Genomic DNA, 15,434 nt, shown 5'->3' on the forward strand with positions numbered 1-15,434 from the left:
TAGAGATGTTGGGCTGGTTGAAAAGAGGCTCCCAGAGAAGAGGGAAGGCAAGCTGAAAGGGGACGGTATGTGTATGTTGCAAGCTCCACACACTTTTCAGTTTTGCCTTTCTATCCGGTAAACAACCACTCTGCTGGGACTTTGTCAGGGCCTATTAAACATGTGGCTTAACAGGTGAAAGCAAATGAGATGCTCGTTTTGTTTTTTATTAATAATTTTTTTGAAGCTTATTTTTATTTTGAGAGAGAGAGAGAGCACCCGCGCAAGTGGGCGAGGGGCAGAGAGACAGGGAGACATAATCCCAAACAGGCTCTCGTCTATCAGCACAGAGCCCACCCGATGCAGGGCTCAAACTCACAAACCATGAGATCTTGACCTGAGCAGAAATGAGAGTCGGATGCTTAAGTGACCAGGCCACCCGGGGGTGCCAGCTAATGAGATGTTCTATACAAGAATCATATTTGTTCTCCATTTAATTTGACAAGACCTCTTCTTTATTCCCCAAAGCGGACTAGATTCTAATCTCTTATCCTGAATCTCCACAGCACTGCTCTTCTCATCTGAGAATATCTCATGCAGTCTAGTGTTGCAAGGTTGTCCTCTTGCCTCTCCTCCCCCACACCAGGAAGTCTACAAAGGGCACTGTCTATCTTTGCTTTTTCTGTACCAGCCTAGTACAATATCTTGGAGTCAGTCTCTGTGTGTCTCTCTCATGTACTTACAGATTTTATGTTGAACGAATACAGAGTATAGTTGAAATTTAAGTTTTGGTAAAGTTCTAGGCTGGTTTGTAAAATAGGAACTGATGCAAGCAGAGGTTTTGAAATTTCCTACATAAACTACCAAAGAGGTATCTACATTCAAGCTATATACATTATCTAGGAAGCAACCACTGACACTTTTTTGTTTGCTTGTTTGTTTACTTAAAAACAAATTTGGGAAAGGGCTCTCAAAACTTCACTCTTATTCTATACCATGGTCAAAGACCCACTGTCCTTGGCCGCAGTGACTTTCTCGCCTTGCAAAAAGTCGACTCGGCCACGCTGTCTGAGCAGCTCTGTGAGGCCACGGAGAGAAGAAAGGTCCCAGCGACCCGCAAACCAGAGGCTGGGTCAGAGTCCCCAAGCCCTTCCCGCGCGCGAACACAGGGCGGTCCAGAGGCCCTTGGGAGCCCGCCTCCTGCCGCTTCCAACGCAGCTGCAGCCCGGCCCCACCCGGTGTGCGAGGACTGGGACGAGTGGCGCCCCACGCAGGCGCAGTGAGGCCGGGGAAGGGGCGGGCCCGGTCCCCGTGGCAGGCGGCGGGCGGGGCAGGGCGGGTGGTGTTTCCGTTGCTTGGAGTTGGGCTGCGAGCAGCTGCTGGGAGCCTACTGCGCTTGCATCCCTGCCCTGCGCGCCGCCGCCCCGCGCTCCGAGGCTTGCCTGGAGGTTCGGAGCACTTGGGTCCCTCTGTCACGCTTGGGTGAGTGCTCGCCCAGCCGGAGTGGGGGCTCCGTCCGGAGAGGGGCGCTGCGGGGAGGGCCGGTGTGCGGCTCGCTGAACCCTCCGTGCCTCTCTTCTCTTGCAGGTTTGCATCACCTTTTCCTGACCTGAGCAGTCGCCATGGCACAGGTAGGGCCTTGCGCCCCCGCGCAGCGCTTGCATTTGCCAACTTCGTAAGCTGTGTCAAGGGAGTTGTAGAATTCGTCTGGAAGCCAAAAAAGTTTAGGAGAAAGCGAAATCTGCCTGGGAGAAATCTGGGACACCTTTCCTGTTTCCTCTCTCGTTGCTTCCCCCCGACCCCTTCGCTGTGCCCCGACTTATTCCGCGGAGTGCCCGCCGGAACCTGCCCGGTAGCCGCCGGTGGGGCTCTGCCGCGGGTGACGTGGCCGGATTTGGGTGCACTCCCTTTTCGTGAGTGAGTGTGTAAAAGTGCGCCCTCCCAAAGCCAAAGAACCGCTAAAATTAGAACCAGAGCAGGAACCAGCGCGTAGCGGTCATGTGAGCCCAACGCCTTTCTTTCCTTGTCTTTCTTTCTTTTCCTGCCTCCCTCCCTTCCCTTCATTTTTTTTTCCTTCCTTTCCTTCTTTCCTTTCCTCCCCTTTCCGTTCCCTGCCGTTTCCTGTATTATAATACAGTGAGTGGGCCTTGGTGTTTTTCCAGTAGAACTCTAGTGAGCTTTTTCCAGTTGCTCAACCCAATTTTATTGTTAGTTGTAGGTAGGATTTTTTTTTTTTTCATGCAAAAGATTAAACAGAAGAGGTGCTTTTCTTAAGGAACTCGTGGAACGAGTTCTGAATTGAATTTGCCTTGGGATTGTTTCAGAACTCGATTTCCTAGTATTATTAGCCTTTTTTTTTTTTTTTTTTCTGTTCTTAACATTTATCAAAATTGCAGGGAAGGGGCGCCCGGATGGCTAAGAGGTTGAGCATCCGACTCCTGCTCAGCTCGGGTCATGATCTCAGGGGATGGTGACTTGCAGACTCATGTGGGGCTCTCTGCTGTCAGTGGGAGCAGGCTTCCTATCCTGTCTCCTCCTCTCTGCCCTTCCCCTGTTCTTGCTCTCTCTCAAAAATAAATACACATTAAACAAGTGTAGGAAAGAAAAAAAAAATAGTTTAATTTATATAGCAGACTTTAAAAGATTGACAATCTTTTGTGAATAAAAATTGACAATTTTTTTGTGAATAAAATATCAGTGCTAACAACTCCACCCCAAAACTAATTTTACAGATCTCAACAATCTAACTGGCTTGGTCCAGATCCTTTTTTTTTTTCAAACATTTTTTTAAACAAGTGTTTTAACTGCTCAGACAAAACCCTCTCTTTATACTCTTCATTTATTAAAAAACAAAAACAAAAGCTCTTATCAAAATTGAATAAGGTTTCACGGTTCTTTCCAAGAGAAAAATGGGAGGATTATGATGACTTGGTAACTTTATTCATTTATACAGTGCTTCCATTCTTACTTCCTCTATTACACTTAAGGAATATTACAATAAACTGAGTCTCCTGTTACTTCCAGTGGAAACTTTGGTTTAGGTTCTTCCCCACATAAAGGATACTTTTATGTGGAACTAACTTTCCTTCATTGAGAATTATTTTTCTTATCTTGATATTGTTGGTGTGGTGATGTAAATGGAGATGAAACAAGCATCAAAGAATCATTCCCTTTATACTTGCTCATTCGGCTGTTTCTTGAATCTCTTTTGTAAGTTTACCCTGTGATGTCTGAAGTTTTTCAATCAATTCCTTTAAAATTTTTTTAATGTTTATTTATTTAATGTTTTATTTAATGTTTTAATGTTTATTTATTTTTGAGAAAGGGACAGAGTGTGAGCGGGGGAGGGGCAGAGAGAGGGAGATACAGAATCAGAAGCAGGCTCCAGGCCCTGAGCTGTCGGTAGAGCCTGACGTGGAGCTCCAACCCACGGACCAGACCAGGAGATCATGACCTGAGCTGAAGTTGGACTCTCAACTGACTGAGCCATCCAGGCACCCCTCAATCAATTCCTTTTAATTATGTAGATTCCAGGTAGCATAAAGGAACACATTTTTTCAATTGTGGACATTAATAATTTAAAATAATGAAAAGTATAAAAGCTGCTATACATATATAATCTGGGAGAATGGTGGTTTATATTACAAAATTATGTGCATGATCTCTATCACAGTATAACACCAGGACTGTTTTCTGTCAAAACCACAGTTTTTGGTCATCATAAAAGTTATAAGTAGTGCTAAGAAAGCTACAGTGTTGAATTTTGCACTTACTTTGTTATTAGTTATCCTTGGAAACCATGGAAGTAAAGCGTTTTGTTAAAATGTTTACTACTAGGATAACGTTTTGTTGTCTTTATACTTATATTTGATGGTGTGCAGAATGCCCACAATAAGGAATTGCACTTTTAGTGTCAAAAAAAATTCCCTTGGACCCCAGTGTAATTGTAGGAAGGCTGAAGTAGCTTCAGTGTTAGGTTTCAAACGGTTTCTATGGTAGTAGTTCCGTTGCCTTGTGGTTATGGGAGCCAGAGACCTCCACTCCGTGGCCATCTGTAGAGTAGTGAAATGAGATGCCTGAGACATAGAGGTGTACATTTCAGTAATTTAAAATGTATGGTTAAATATTGTTTCTTATTTATTGAGGAATTAAAATGTCGCCTCCAACAGCAATTATTCTTCATGTTTATAAGCTGTACCTTCCATACTGGTGTTTTTGTCTTTTTATTTGACCTTGGGACCACCTCCTTGCCAATCAGAGTTTACAGAGATCCAGGAAATCAATTATATAGGTAACTTCTGGGTATGACTGTCCTGCTAAGAATTTAATGAGAAAGCATTGATTAATTTTTGATAGATAATTGGAGTTTCTTTTTTTCTATAAATACATATTAGGAATACTTTATACTCTTGTGTATATTTATATTAATATTTTTATATCAATGAAAAATTTTAGTTAAATTTTACCCTGATGATGTCAGTCTAGGGGGACAAAGCCATGACAACTATTGTGAACTACATAAAAAGTGAGTTAGGGGCACCTGGGTGGCTCAGTGGGTTGGGCGTCTGACTTCGGCTCAGGTCATGATCTCACCGCTCGTGAGTTCGAATCTTGGGTCGGGCTCTGTGCTGATAGCTCAGAGCCTGGAGCCTGCTTCCAATTCTGTGTCTCCCTCTCTCTCTGCTCCTCTCCCACTCACACTCTGTCTCTTCCTCTCAAAAATAAATAAACATTAAAAAAATTTTAAAAAAGTGATTTATATTGTCTTGTTGGGTGAATACATTCAGAGCTGGTGGTGTTTGTGGGATAACCACCACTTGAGCTCTGCCCTTCTCTCTCTGGTCCTAGTCCTCATCCACTAGCATTGAAACATGTGGGAGTCTACCAAGTGATTGTTACTATGGAGAGAAGGAGTCTAACATGAGGCTTCCCAGGCTTTCTCAAAGGTAACACACTGATTAACTGTATCTTCTCCATGACATACAAGAAAAATCTGAATTACAAATGTACCTGCATGTAAACAGTTCCTGGACAATATATATATATATTTTATCTTTGAAATCATTCATTTGAATGGCTTTGGATTTATATGGCTTAAAACCACAACTTCCATGTTTAGAATAAACCTTGCTAAATAGTAAATTTTTATGATTATTGGACCACTAACATTTTTCTATGCTAAATTTGGGCATAAGCTAGCTCAAGATATTTACTAAGGAATGGCCAAAGAGCTGTTAATTGCCTGAGTTATTTATATATAGTAAAATATTTTTTGAATCCTTTCATCTTTGCAATGGTCAGCTTGTGATTATATAAATGTGAATTTTTAATTAGATTTTAGGGTTATTTCCTCAATCTGACTTAACCATATCTTGGGGTGGGTTTCTTAAACTGGACGCTGACCTATTTCTTATTGCTTAACTTGCTCATGCAGGTTTTTAAAATATCACTATTTAGCTACAGCCAAATTATTTCACAGATATTCTAATTTATTTTAGGTACTTAAAAGTACATTCTGTACTTTTATATTCTTTGGTTTCAAAAAATCAAGAGTTGGATGTATTTCAAAGATGAATGATCCATTTAATACATTTTAATTCAATTTAAGTCTTTTATATCTCTAATTTTCTTTATGAGACTGCAACTTTAAAAATACAGATTTTGGCCAATCTGAACTTAGCTTTATTTATAATGTTAATAAAGAATTAATTTAGAGCAGCAGGCATGTCATGAAGCAAAATCAGGCTACATAATTTTTCACTAGAGACTTCATGAACATCAGAGTTCTCTCTCCTATACATATTTAAATTGTGCAAGGTTTGATTATAATTTTTTTTTTTTTTTGGTTTGAAATCATTGCACTGTGACAATTTATAAAGAACAGCAGGATCAATGTAAATAAATAGATTTGAGATGAGTTTCATGCTAGAGGGGTCGATCAGATATTGATTGCATCTTTTCCACCATTCATCTTAAAATCAAATCTGTCTGTAGTGATCCCTCTTGGGATCCTAGGTCAGGATTACCTGTTTACTTATGACCTGTACTGCTGTGGGTTAGTGTCTCAGTTCCTGATTCCTTTGTCTGAGAGCGCAATCTTGTTTACATTTTGCATGCTGAGAAAGAACTAGATCCAAAACTGCGTGGCTGCTTTGCAAGCCACTGAGCAATTCATTGGGATTCAGGAAACCTTAATTCCCTTATCTAGATCTGGTACCCCTTGGCTATAGGTGGCAAGCTAGTGACAGGCAATCTGTGGTAGAAATATAAATGTAAATATATATTTATATAAATTTATTTATATAAATTTAAATATAAATTCAATATTATTCAATATTATATTCAATATAAATTTATATAAATTCAAATAACCTGAATACTATTCTAAAACTTCACAAACACATTAGTTGATCTTTTACAAAAACTTGTGCTCCTAAGGCCTTTGTTTTAAGTGTTTTTTTTTTTGGACCCAGCCTTTCAATTCAGTAGTTTATATAATATGTAAACCTATATATAATTGATTTATTGGAAATTAATACATATTGCAGTTGGTATCATTTCTTTGAACACCCGTTCCTAACTGTTCTCTTTACTTCCTATTCATGCATGCATTCATGAACGTATGAAAGTTTTGAGTTCCCACTATGTGCCAGGTATCGTTAGACATGGGAATTAAAGAGGAAATGGAACGAAAGTTTAGTGAAATAACAGATGCATTGCCAAGTCCATTGTTTGCATTATTTAGTGCTCATAATACTATTTCAGATATAAATATTACTATTTCACAGAAAAATGAGGTTACCTAGCTAGCATTAGTCAGATGGGACAAGGAGGAAAGGCATTATATGTAGAAGCAACAGCAGCAAAAGTAAATGCTCACGGGTGTAAAGGAGTTTGGCATGGCCAGGAGCAGCAGGCAGTATGGTATTGTTTGAGTGAAGCTGCAGTCAGGTAGGGACATGGAGCCCTGTCTTGGAAACAGATGCCAGAAAGAGCTAAAGAGTAGGAACCATTTGTAGATAAGGAGAGCTGTGAAAAAGTTGTAAGTTGGGGCATGCCATGATTAGATTCACACTTCACAAAAATCACCCTGGTGCCAGTGTGATGTTGCATTTGAGGGCAGCAGAGACCGCATGGTGTTTCAGGGGGTGAGGGAGGGAAGGAGAGAGAAGCTGGAAGTTGGAAGATCACTTAGGAATCTGTTGCTATGGTCCCAGTGAAATCTTAAAGACTTAAACTAGGCAGTGGCTGGGGCTTTAGATAGGGGATTGATGGAGAGAGTTGGCAGACTGGGTGCATGAGTGGGATGGTGGTAGGTGGTGAAGGGCTTGGTCAGGTCAAGATGAGTGGCTTGCTTCATTGAGTGGTTTGTCTTTTTCTTTGAGGAAGGAATGCAGGTTTGAGGTGCGGAAAAGATGGAGTTAGTGAATTTGTTGAATTCGAGTTCTTTATAAAACATTTAGGAGATGCTGTCTAGTAAACAGCAGGATATATATGATCTTTAAATCCTCTTTCATTTCTGTAGGTCTTTTATTTATGTACTATTTCTCTCCTATGACTAAAAATGGTTTGAGTCTAACATTTCCTATCTTTGTGTAAGACCAGCCATGTTTATTAGGTTTCTGCCCCTTGTTTAGATACAAAAGGAAATAAAGTTGTGAATCCATGCATACTCTTCTCTAATATGAAAAATCTATAAGCTTATTTTCTGAAGCATTGGTGAATGAATTGGTTAGTGATACAGCTTTTCAAGTACTGTTCACAGAATTCCCAGTTGAACAGTTAGGTAAAATGGAACCCTACATACCCCAAACCAAACGTATACTCATTGGGAGCTAATGCGTTTGCCCACTTCAGCTCCCTCAAGGCATCACCATTATTGACGGACAGTTTAACTTTCCATTTGTTGGTATTTGCCAAGGGAAGGCGTTCTTATCCAGGTGGGAAGTAGTCATAGTCATGGGAGCATTAAAGAAACAACAAAAACCTAAATCATATTGAAAACCTTTATTTTGTTATCAAAACTTCTTTTCTACCTCTGTGCGTATAACTTAAACTATTTATAGTGATACTTTTTTCCCTTACACTTGATTTTAAGAAAGGGGTCAAAGGTAATGGTCAGAGGCCAATTTGAATTTAAGTCTTTGAATTTAACTTTCATTTTTTTATTGTTAAATGTGTATTTATTTATTGAGAGAGTGCTTGCACATGTGTACATGGGGAAGGGGAAGAGAGAGGGAGAAAGAGAATCCCAAGCAGGCTCTGTGCCATCAGTTGGACACTTAACAACTGAGCCACCCAGGCACCCTGAACTTTCACCTTTTTTGATGGAATTGGAGCAAGGCTTAGAATTAGAGCTTGAGATTTTGTTTCTGACCCCCGATTGTGTTTGTACCTCTTGGAAGTTCTAGTTTTTTTTTTTTTTTTTCCTGATATTTACTTTACTTTGCACCTTAGATCTGAATCATGTCTGTCATACTGGTTTTTCCCTTTTTTCTTGCTCATCTCATTTCTTTCTTGGTACGTTGATTTTTAATTTTTTTCTTTGCTCATCAGTGGGACCCATTATCATAGGAAATATTAATGGGCCTGCACAGTGTGCATCAGATAAGACCTGAACTGCTCTGACTGGGGAGTGAAGGCAGAGTTCTGTCATTTGACTTTCCTTTTCCCCAACATTCTTGGGGGCCTCCAGGGGCTTTTCGTGAAACCTGAGCCTCGGAAGAAATATACTTAAAAATTACTGTACAGCTGCTTAGCAGTTGCTCGGCTATAGTGGTGTGCTTCATGGTTTCTTGCTTCCTAATTAGTATTAATGTGGAATGTTAGGTAAGGTGTTTGATGAAGTATTGATAACACTGAACTGGAAGACAGATTTAAAGAGGGCTTTCAAGTTTTCTTCTGTGCCTTCAGAAAAGCTTCAGTTTAAAATGTTCCAGACAGGTGAATGTTTTCTCATCCTTAAGTTTGAAGTTCTTTCTTTCTTTCTTTTTTTTTTTTTTAAATGCTTATCTATTTTGACAGACAGAAAGAGTGTGAGTGGAGGAGGGGCAGAGACAGAAGGAGACACAGAATCTGAAGCAGGCTCCTGGCTCTGAGCTGTCAGCACAGAGCCTAATGTGGGGCTCAAATCCATGAACTGTGAGATCATGACCTGAGCTGAAATCGGATGCCCAACCGACTAAGCGCCCAGGCGCCCCTAAATTTGAAGTTATTTCTGTGTTGTTTTCCTGTTTCTTTAAATTCTATCTAGAAAAGCAACCCTTCACTTGTGTTTAGGTTTAATTGTATTCATTTTATTTTGGCATGCCTAGTCTTTGAAGGTAAAGAAGTTATTCATTTAGAATAAATGAACAAAAAAGCCAACAAAATTATAGAGCTAGAAGAGTGGATAATTTTGAAGGTGAGAGTTAAAAGAGGGAATTATATGTGTTGGCCACGTATCATCTGAGGATATATAATTTCTTTGATCAGGCACTGGTGGCTGGGAGTGAAGGTAATTGAGCACAAGGTGGGGAATGGGTGAAGGGAACAGTACTTACTTATAGTTGGAGTTAACCTGGGTAAGGTATAAATGTTTAACTGGAGGCCAGTGGGTACTAAGGGGAAGAAGGAGAAGCCCTCCGATATGAGTCATGGAAAGTCACATTTGCTCAGGATAGACATTTTTGTGTGGGCAGGAATAGAGTTTGGACAGGATGTCCAAGCAGCGTTTCTGCCCTTGTGACTCATGTCTGACTCACATCTGGTCCGTTACTACCACTACGTGGCTTTGGCTAGCTTTGACAATGACTCGGATCATGTGGAATGTAGCACGTGTTTCCCAATTTCTAGAAAGCTCTCAAAAATACAACCAGCAGTTATTTCTTCATAGTTAGTAGCTGAGATTCTGAGGGTACACCTCTTCCTTCCATCTTTCACCTCATTTCCTTCAGTCTCAGGGGTCAGATGTATTTTTAAGGCAAATCTCTCTTGTCTCCCCTGTTCTTAACCTCTGTATCTACTAGTAACTTCATAGCCTATAAACTGGATAAAATATTATTTAGATGTTTACTTACTTATTTTGAGAGAGAGACAGAGAGAGAATGAGAATGTGAATGAGGGAGGGGCAGAGAGAAAGGGAGACCAAGAATCCCAAGCAGGCTCCACACCGTCAGCACAGAGCCAGATGTGGGGCTTGAACTCAAACCGTGAGATCATGACCGGAGCTGAAATCAGGAGTCAGATGCTTAAGTGACTGAGCCACCCAGGTGATCAGTATTTTTTTTAAAGTGAGTATTTAAAAGCTTATTTAACAGTATGGAGATTTCTCCAAAAATTAAAAATAGAACTACCCTATGACCTAGCAATTGCACTACTAGGTATTTATCCAAGGGATACAGGTGTGCTGTTTCGAAGGGACACATGAACCTCAATGTTTATAACAGCACTATCAACAATAGCCAAAGTATGGAAAGAGCCCAAATGTCCATCGATGGATGAATGGATAAGGAAGATGTGGTATGTATATACAATGGAGTATTACTCAGCAATCAAAAAGAATGAAATCTTGCCATTTGCAACTACATGGATGGAACTAGAGGGTATTATACTAAGTGAAATTAGTCAGAGAAAGACAAATATCATATGACTTCACTCATATGAGGACTTTAAGATACAAAACAGGTGAACATAAGGGAAGAGAAGCAAAAAGAATATAAAAACAGGGAGGGGGAAAAACATAAGAGACTTCTAAATATGGAGAACAAACAGAGTTACTGGAGAGGTTGTGGGAGGGGGGATGGGCTAAATGAGTAAAGGGCATTAAGGAATCTACTTCTGAAACCATTGTTGCACTATATGCTAACTTGGTTGTAAAATAAAAAAAATAAATAAAACATGAAAAAAATATAAAAGCATGTTTAAAAAAACCCCATCATTTGTAAAATTGGAGTTCATGGAGATGCTTTGCCTTACAATTCACTTTTCAGTGTTTTCCAATCAGGCTCTTACTGCCACCAAAGACCTCCTCATTACTAAGTCTAGGGAACCCTTTTCAGTTGCACCACCTGTTTGACTTCCCTGTGGTATTGGACACTGCCTTTTCTTCCTTTCCTCTTAGTACATTTTTCTCATTTGTCTTCTCCATGCCATCACCCTCTTTGGAGATTTTCTTTTTGTCTTTGGGAGGCTAGGCAGCTTCACGATTAGTAGCCCCCAGTCCCATGGCCTGTATTCAAGTACCAGCTTTGGTACTTGCTTCCTGGTCCCTTGGTTGATTCTTTAAGCCTTTCTAAGGTAAAATGAAGTTTCAGTGAGATGATCCGTGAGAAGCTCTGAGCACTGTGCCTGACCCATTGCTACACTCAGCAGATATTAGCTGCCATTATGATTGTAGGTGACCTTCCCTTCTCTGCCAGCCCTCCTTTCCACCCCACTAATATTGCTTCTGTGATAGCCTTCTCACACAGCTCCACTTACCACCAGTGTGCCCTGGTAACTGACAAAGCCTGTTTCTCTTCCAGTATGCCTCCTGGGGAGAAATGTAAAACCAGTGATCCTATTCCCCATCCAAGAAAGGAATCGTTGCAGTTGGTTCCCTTCTGCCTTGATCCTGTTCTATGTCCACTGCTCCTTCCCATGTCCTTTTCCTTTACATTTCCACTGCTCCTTACTTCGATCAGGTCTTATCTTCTTTCTGTGTTAGTTGTTTTTAAAATAGTGTCCCTATCTCCACTCTTGCACAGTCCGTTCTGTTGTTGTCTCCACTGCGGACCCAGTAATATTACTGTGCAGAATTGATGTTGTTCTTCCCCATGTAGATGTCCTCTGTGATCCTCTATGACTTCCCCTTGCCTACAGGATGAAGTCTGCACTTATTACAGTGGCTTTCCAGCTCCTCCTCACCCCCCCACCAAGACCTTCCCCTCATTTGTTTATCTATGTAAACACTTCTTGTTGCAGTCTGTTCAAACACTTAACCCTGTGTCCAAAGCACCAGATTTTTTCATTCTTTCATGTTTTCATGCATGCTGGACTACACCTCCCTGTACTTCTCTACTTTCCTGAACCTGCCTTGGAAAATCACAGGCAACTTTCAAAACATCTTTTGGGAAGTTTTTCTGATTTCTTTGCATCGTTCCCAGCTCAGTCCCTCCTTTATGTGTATATGTACCCTGATGAAACCTGTGTGTGTGTGTGTGTGTGTGTGTGTGTGTGTGTGTGTGTGTGTACTCAACTGCACTTGTTAATTATGTACCTTTCATTTCCTTTTGATTTTAGACATCATCACTTTTTCCTAGTGATTAGTACAATACTTGGCATGTGGAAAGCATTCAAAGAAACCATTCTTTGAATGAATAAACAGACTGGTGAACTAAGTCATCTGTATATTCTAAGTTCTCACCATTGAGAGAACCTGTGGTATTTATTAATTTTTTATGATGATATATTGATGGTGTTTTCATAATCAATTTGAAGTGGTCCCACTAAACAGAGGGAGACTGCAGTTTGACCTGAGAGATATGGCTTTCCCAATCCATGCCAGTTTTGAAGGACTATTTTCTCAAATCTTGATTAATTTCTCTCTCAAACTATTGCTCCTTCTAATTATGTTGAACCATGTGAAATTGTCAGAAATTTTTTCCTTGTAGGTGATTGTGCTTCCATGCATTCATAATAAAACACGCATGATTATAAACCAGACAAGTATTCTCAACCCCTTCCCCCTTATAACTGATTTTTCCTCAGTTTTAGATAGAACCTTAATAGGAGTTTTGAAGGACTTCAAAAACATTTATTAGTAAAAGTACATGGTGGCATCCTCCTTTCATCAGAACATAAAAATTTATGACTGAGTATTCATAAAGCCTTCTGATTGTAAAGAACTAGTGCTATTACAAATTTTGAGGGGGAAATACTAAAATAATTTGATGATTAAAAGCACTACACATATGACAAAATAAGTATAATGGGAAACCTTTTGAAGAATGTCTTCCAGTATACTTTATATATAAAGCTATAAATTTAAAGATTTGGCATATGAATTACCAAACATCTTTTCAGGCTTTACCAGGTTGTCTTAAAATCCCTACGTAAATATAAAGAAACAGGACTAGGTTTAAAATTATGCAGTAAGAACATTGCTTGGAGTTGAGTGTCTAGGTTAGGACATCGAGTTTTAATGCAGGTTTAGCATGCTTCTCAAGCAAAGTGGCAAGAGACTTAATGGAAGGAATCCTGCAAGGAAGTGCCCTCTGAGAATCAAGCAGTATCACTGGGGCTTGATCACTGGGGGCGATGCCCCTGGGAGGAGAGCCTTGGGAGCCAGACTTCCCATTAATGGTATTGCAGGTGGGCCGGGATAGCTTATGTACTGAATTGGTCCTGCTAATCCAAACTTTAAGTGGTCCTCTTCCCATTTCAAATGGGGTTATCAAACGGAAATTTATTTAAAGACTGAGCATGATATAGAGCAATGGCTTGCTCTGTATGTCATTTGCTTTGTCATATTAGTCATGCCATGAATAATATCACTGTGTTTCCTGTCTCAGGTTAAGGGCACTGTGACTCCCTTCCCTGGATTTGATGAGCGGGCTGATGCAGAAACTCTTCGGAAGGCCATGAAAGGCCTGGGTAAATTCAACCTTTCTTTTGTTCTTAAAAAAAACATGACATTTGTTTTTCCAAACAAAAAGTCGCTGATTTACAATAAGATTAATTTTAGAATATTTTTATCTGAAATGTGTAGAAAGAGAAAAGATAGGTGAAAGTAACAAAATAGTATGACTGATATACAATATAATCCATCTGTAGAACTGAACAGAAAGTTAAATCCAGCCCCTTTGTTTTTCACCTTTTCAGGTTTACCTGGAAGGCAGCTGATTGAGTAGATAAACAGATATTCCTGAGAGTGGTCAGCTCCGCAGGTCTTTGTTCGCTTTGCCCAATCAGCTGTCTGGTTCTGCAGGCTTCTTGCATTCAGTTGTCTTCTCTTTCCCTGGACTCCTCTCTAGCTACGTGTAATAAACCTCTCATCTCGAGGATTTCTAGACAGAATTCATCCACCGTCCTCAGCCTCCTTCTGCGCTAGTGTCTGTGTGTGGGATCTGCCTTCTCCACACTTGGCTTTGACCCCATCACTTCCCATGCTGAACATCTTGTGAGATTTCCTGTCGTAGCAGGATTAGCGTTAGCTTTCTGGCTGTGCAAGGCCTTCCTTAGTATCCCAGCGCACTTTGTCGGACTCAGCTCACATTAGCACTCCTTGTATTATCTGCTATTTGTGAAAGCCCTGTGTTCCTACTGCTGAGCTTTTCCGTCATCCTAAAAGCCTATCCTCCTTCCTTACATCACTGCCTGACAAAACCCTTCCATCCTTCAAGACTCTTTTGGGGGTCACCTTCTCCATGAAGCTTTTCCCAAACCTCCTTCCATCTGTCGACTATGAGAACCTCCTTTGAAACCCCATTTAACACCTAGACCTCTCCTGAGGCGTTTGTCACATTCTGCCTTAGCTCAAGGTTGTCTCTGCGTTTTCTTTTTTCTTTTTACCCTAAATTAGAACTTGAAACCAGGATCTATTTTCCTCCCCTCTTAATCTCCTGTAACACCCAACAGTTGGGCCTTGTGAATAGCCATTATTTGAGTAACTATCTGTTGCAAGAAAACTCAATGCACTGAGTTTTTAACAACTCAGGAGTATTTCCTACTTCACAAAAATGCGTCAAGAATAAGGGGTAGTTTATATTGAAAATATAACATGTTATAAATTATACATTTTATGGTTTAATCAATTATTTAATAAAATCTGTTTTTTGAGGTAAGGAAGTGACCGGGGGGGCTGGTCACAAAGGTTATTGAGACAGTGGGTGTGTGGAAGCCAAGATATAATTTTTGAACATAAATTGCAGGCACCGATGAGGAGAGCATCTTGACTCTGTTGACATCCCGAAGCAATGCTCAACGTCAGGAAATCGCCACAGCTTTTAAAACTCTGTTTGGCAGGGTAAGACTGTACTTCATCCTAAGTTAGAATGTAGAGCCCCTCTATGATTTTAAGACTAGTTTGAACTCTATTAGTATTCTTTTGTTAACATCATTTTGTTATTCTGACTTTACTATTCCTTTTTCTTTTTTAGTTTCTTAATATCAGCTGTTGATTTACAGTGCTCACCCAACTTATCCTCATAATTGTTTCTCCTTGCTTGATGCAAGGCAAGTGCCCCACGATCCCAAGGTGATAGCTGCCTCTATCCTTCTCTGCTTCCCCCCGAGGACTGTCTTATTATCTAGTTTCTAGGTGTGAACCTGTATTACAGTATGTTTTGTTGTGACACGGTCACAGTCTCAGTTCCCTTTTGGAGTGGTATCTTAATAAAGGAGCTTCTAATTCATTGATTTAAATGCTCTTATTTGATTAACAATTTAACATAAAAATCACATTTGTTATTTAAATGAATTATTGCCTATTTAAA

The 15,434-nt window shown here is 40.2% G+C and overlaps 1 protein-coding gene across 1 annotated transcript in view; it reads left to right on the forward strand.

Annotated features, from left to right (window-relative positions):
* Nucleotides 1-1,307: 1,307 nt before the first annotated feature.
* Nucleotides 1,308-15,434, forward strand: part of ANXA5 (annexin A5) — a 30,108-nt gene continuing 15,981 nt past the window's right edge. The window contains exons 1-4 of the mRNA XM_025921711.2: nucleotides 1,308-1,461; nucleotides 1,567-1,610; nucleotides 13,512-13,593; nucleotides 14,871-14,965. Coding sequence (XP_025777496.1) covers nucleotides 1,602-1,610; nucleotides 13,512-13,593; nucleotides 14,871-14,965 — 186 coding nt within the window. The 5' untranslated portion in view covers nucleotides 1,308-1,461; nucleotides 1,567-1,601. The remainder of the gene's footprint in view (nucleotides 1,462-1,566; nucleotides 1,611-13,511; nucleotides 13,594-14,870; nucleotides 14,966-15,434) is intronic.

Source organism: Puma concolor, chromosome B1, assembly GCF_028749965.1.
Source record: "Puma concolor isolate L17-30 chromosome B1, mPumCon1.1.hap2, whole genome shotgun sequence".
Classification (NCBI taxonomy): domain Eukaryota; kingdom Metazoa; phylum Chordata; class Mammalia; order Carnivora; family Felidae; genus Puma; species Puma concolor.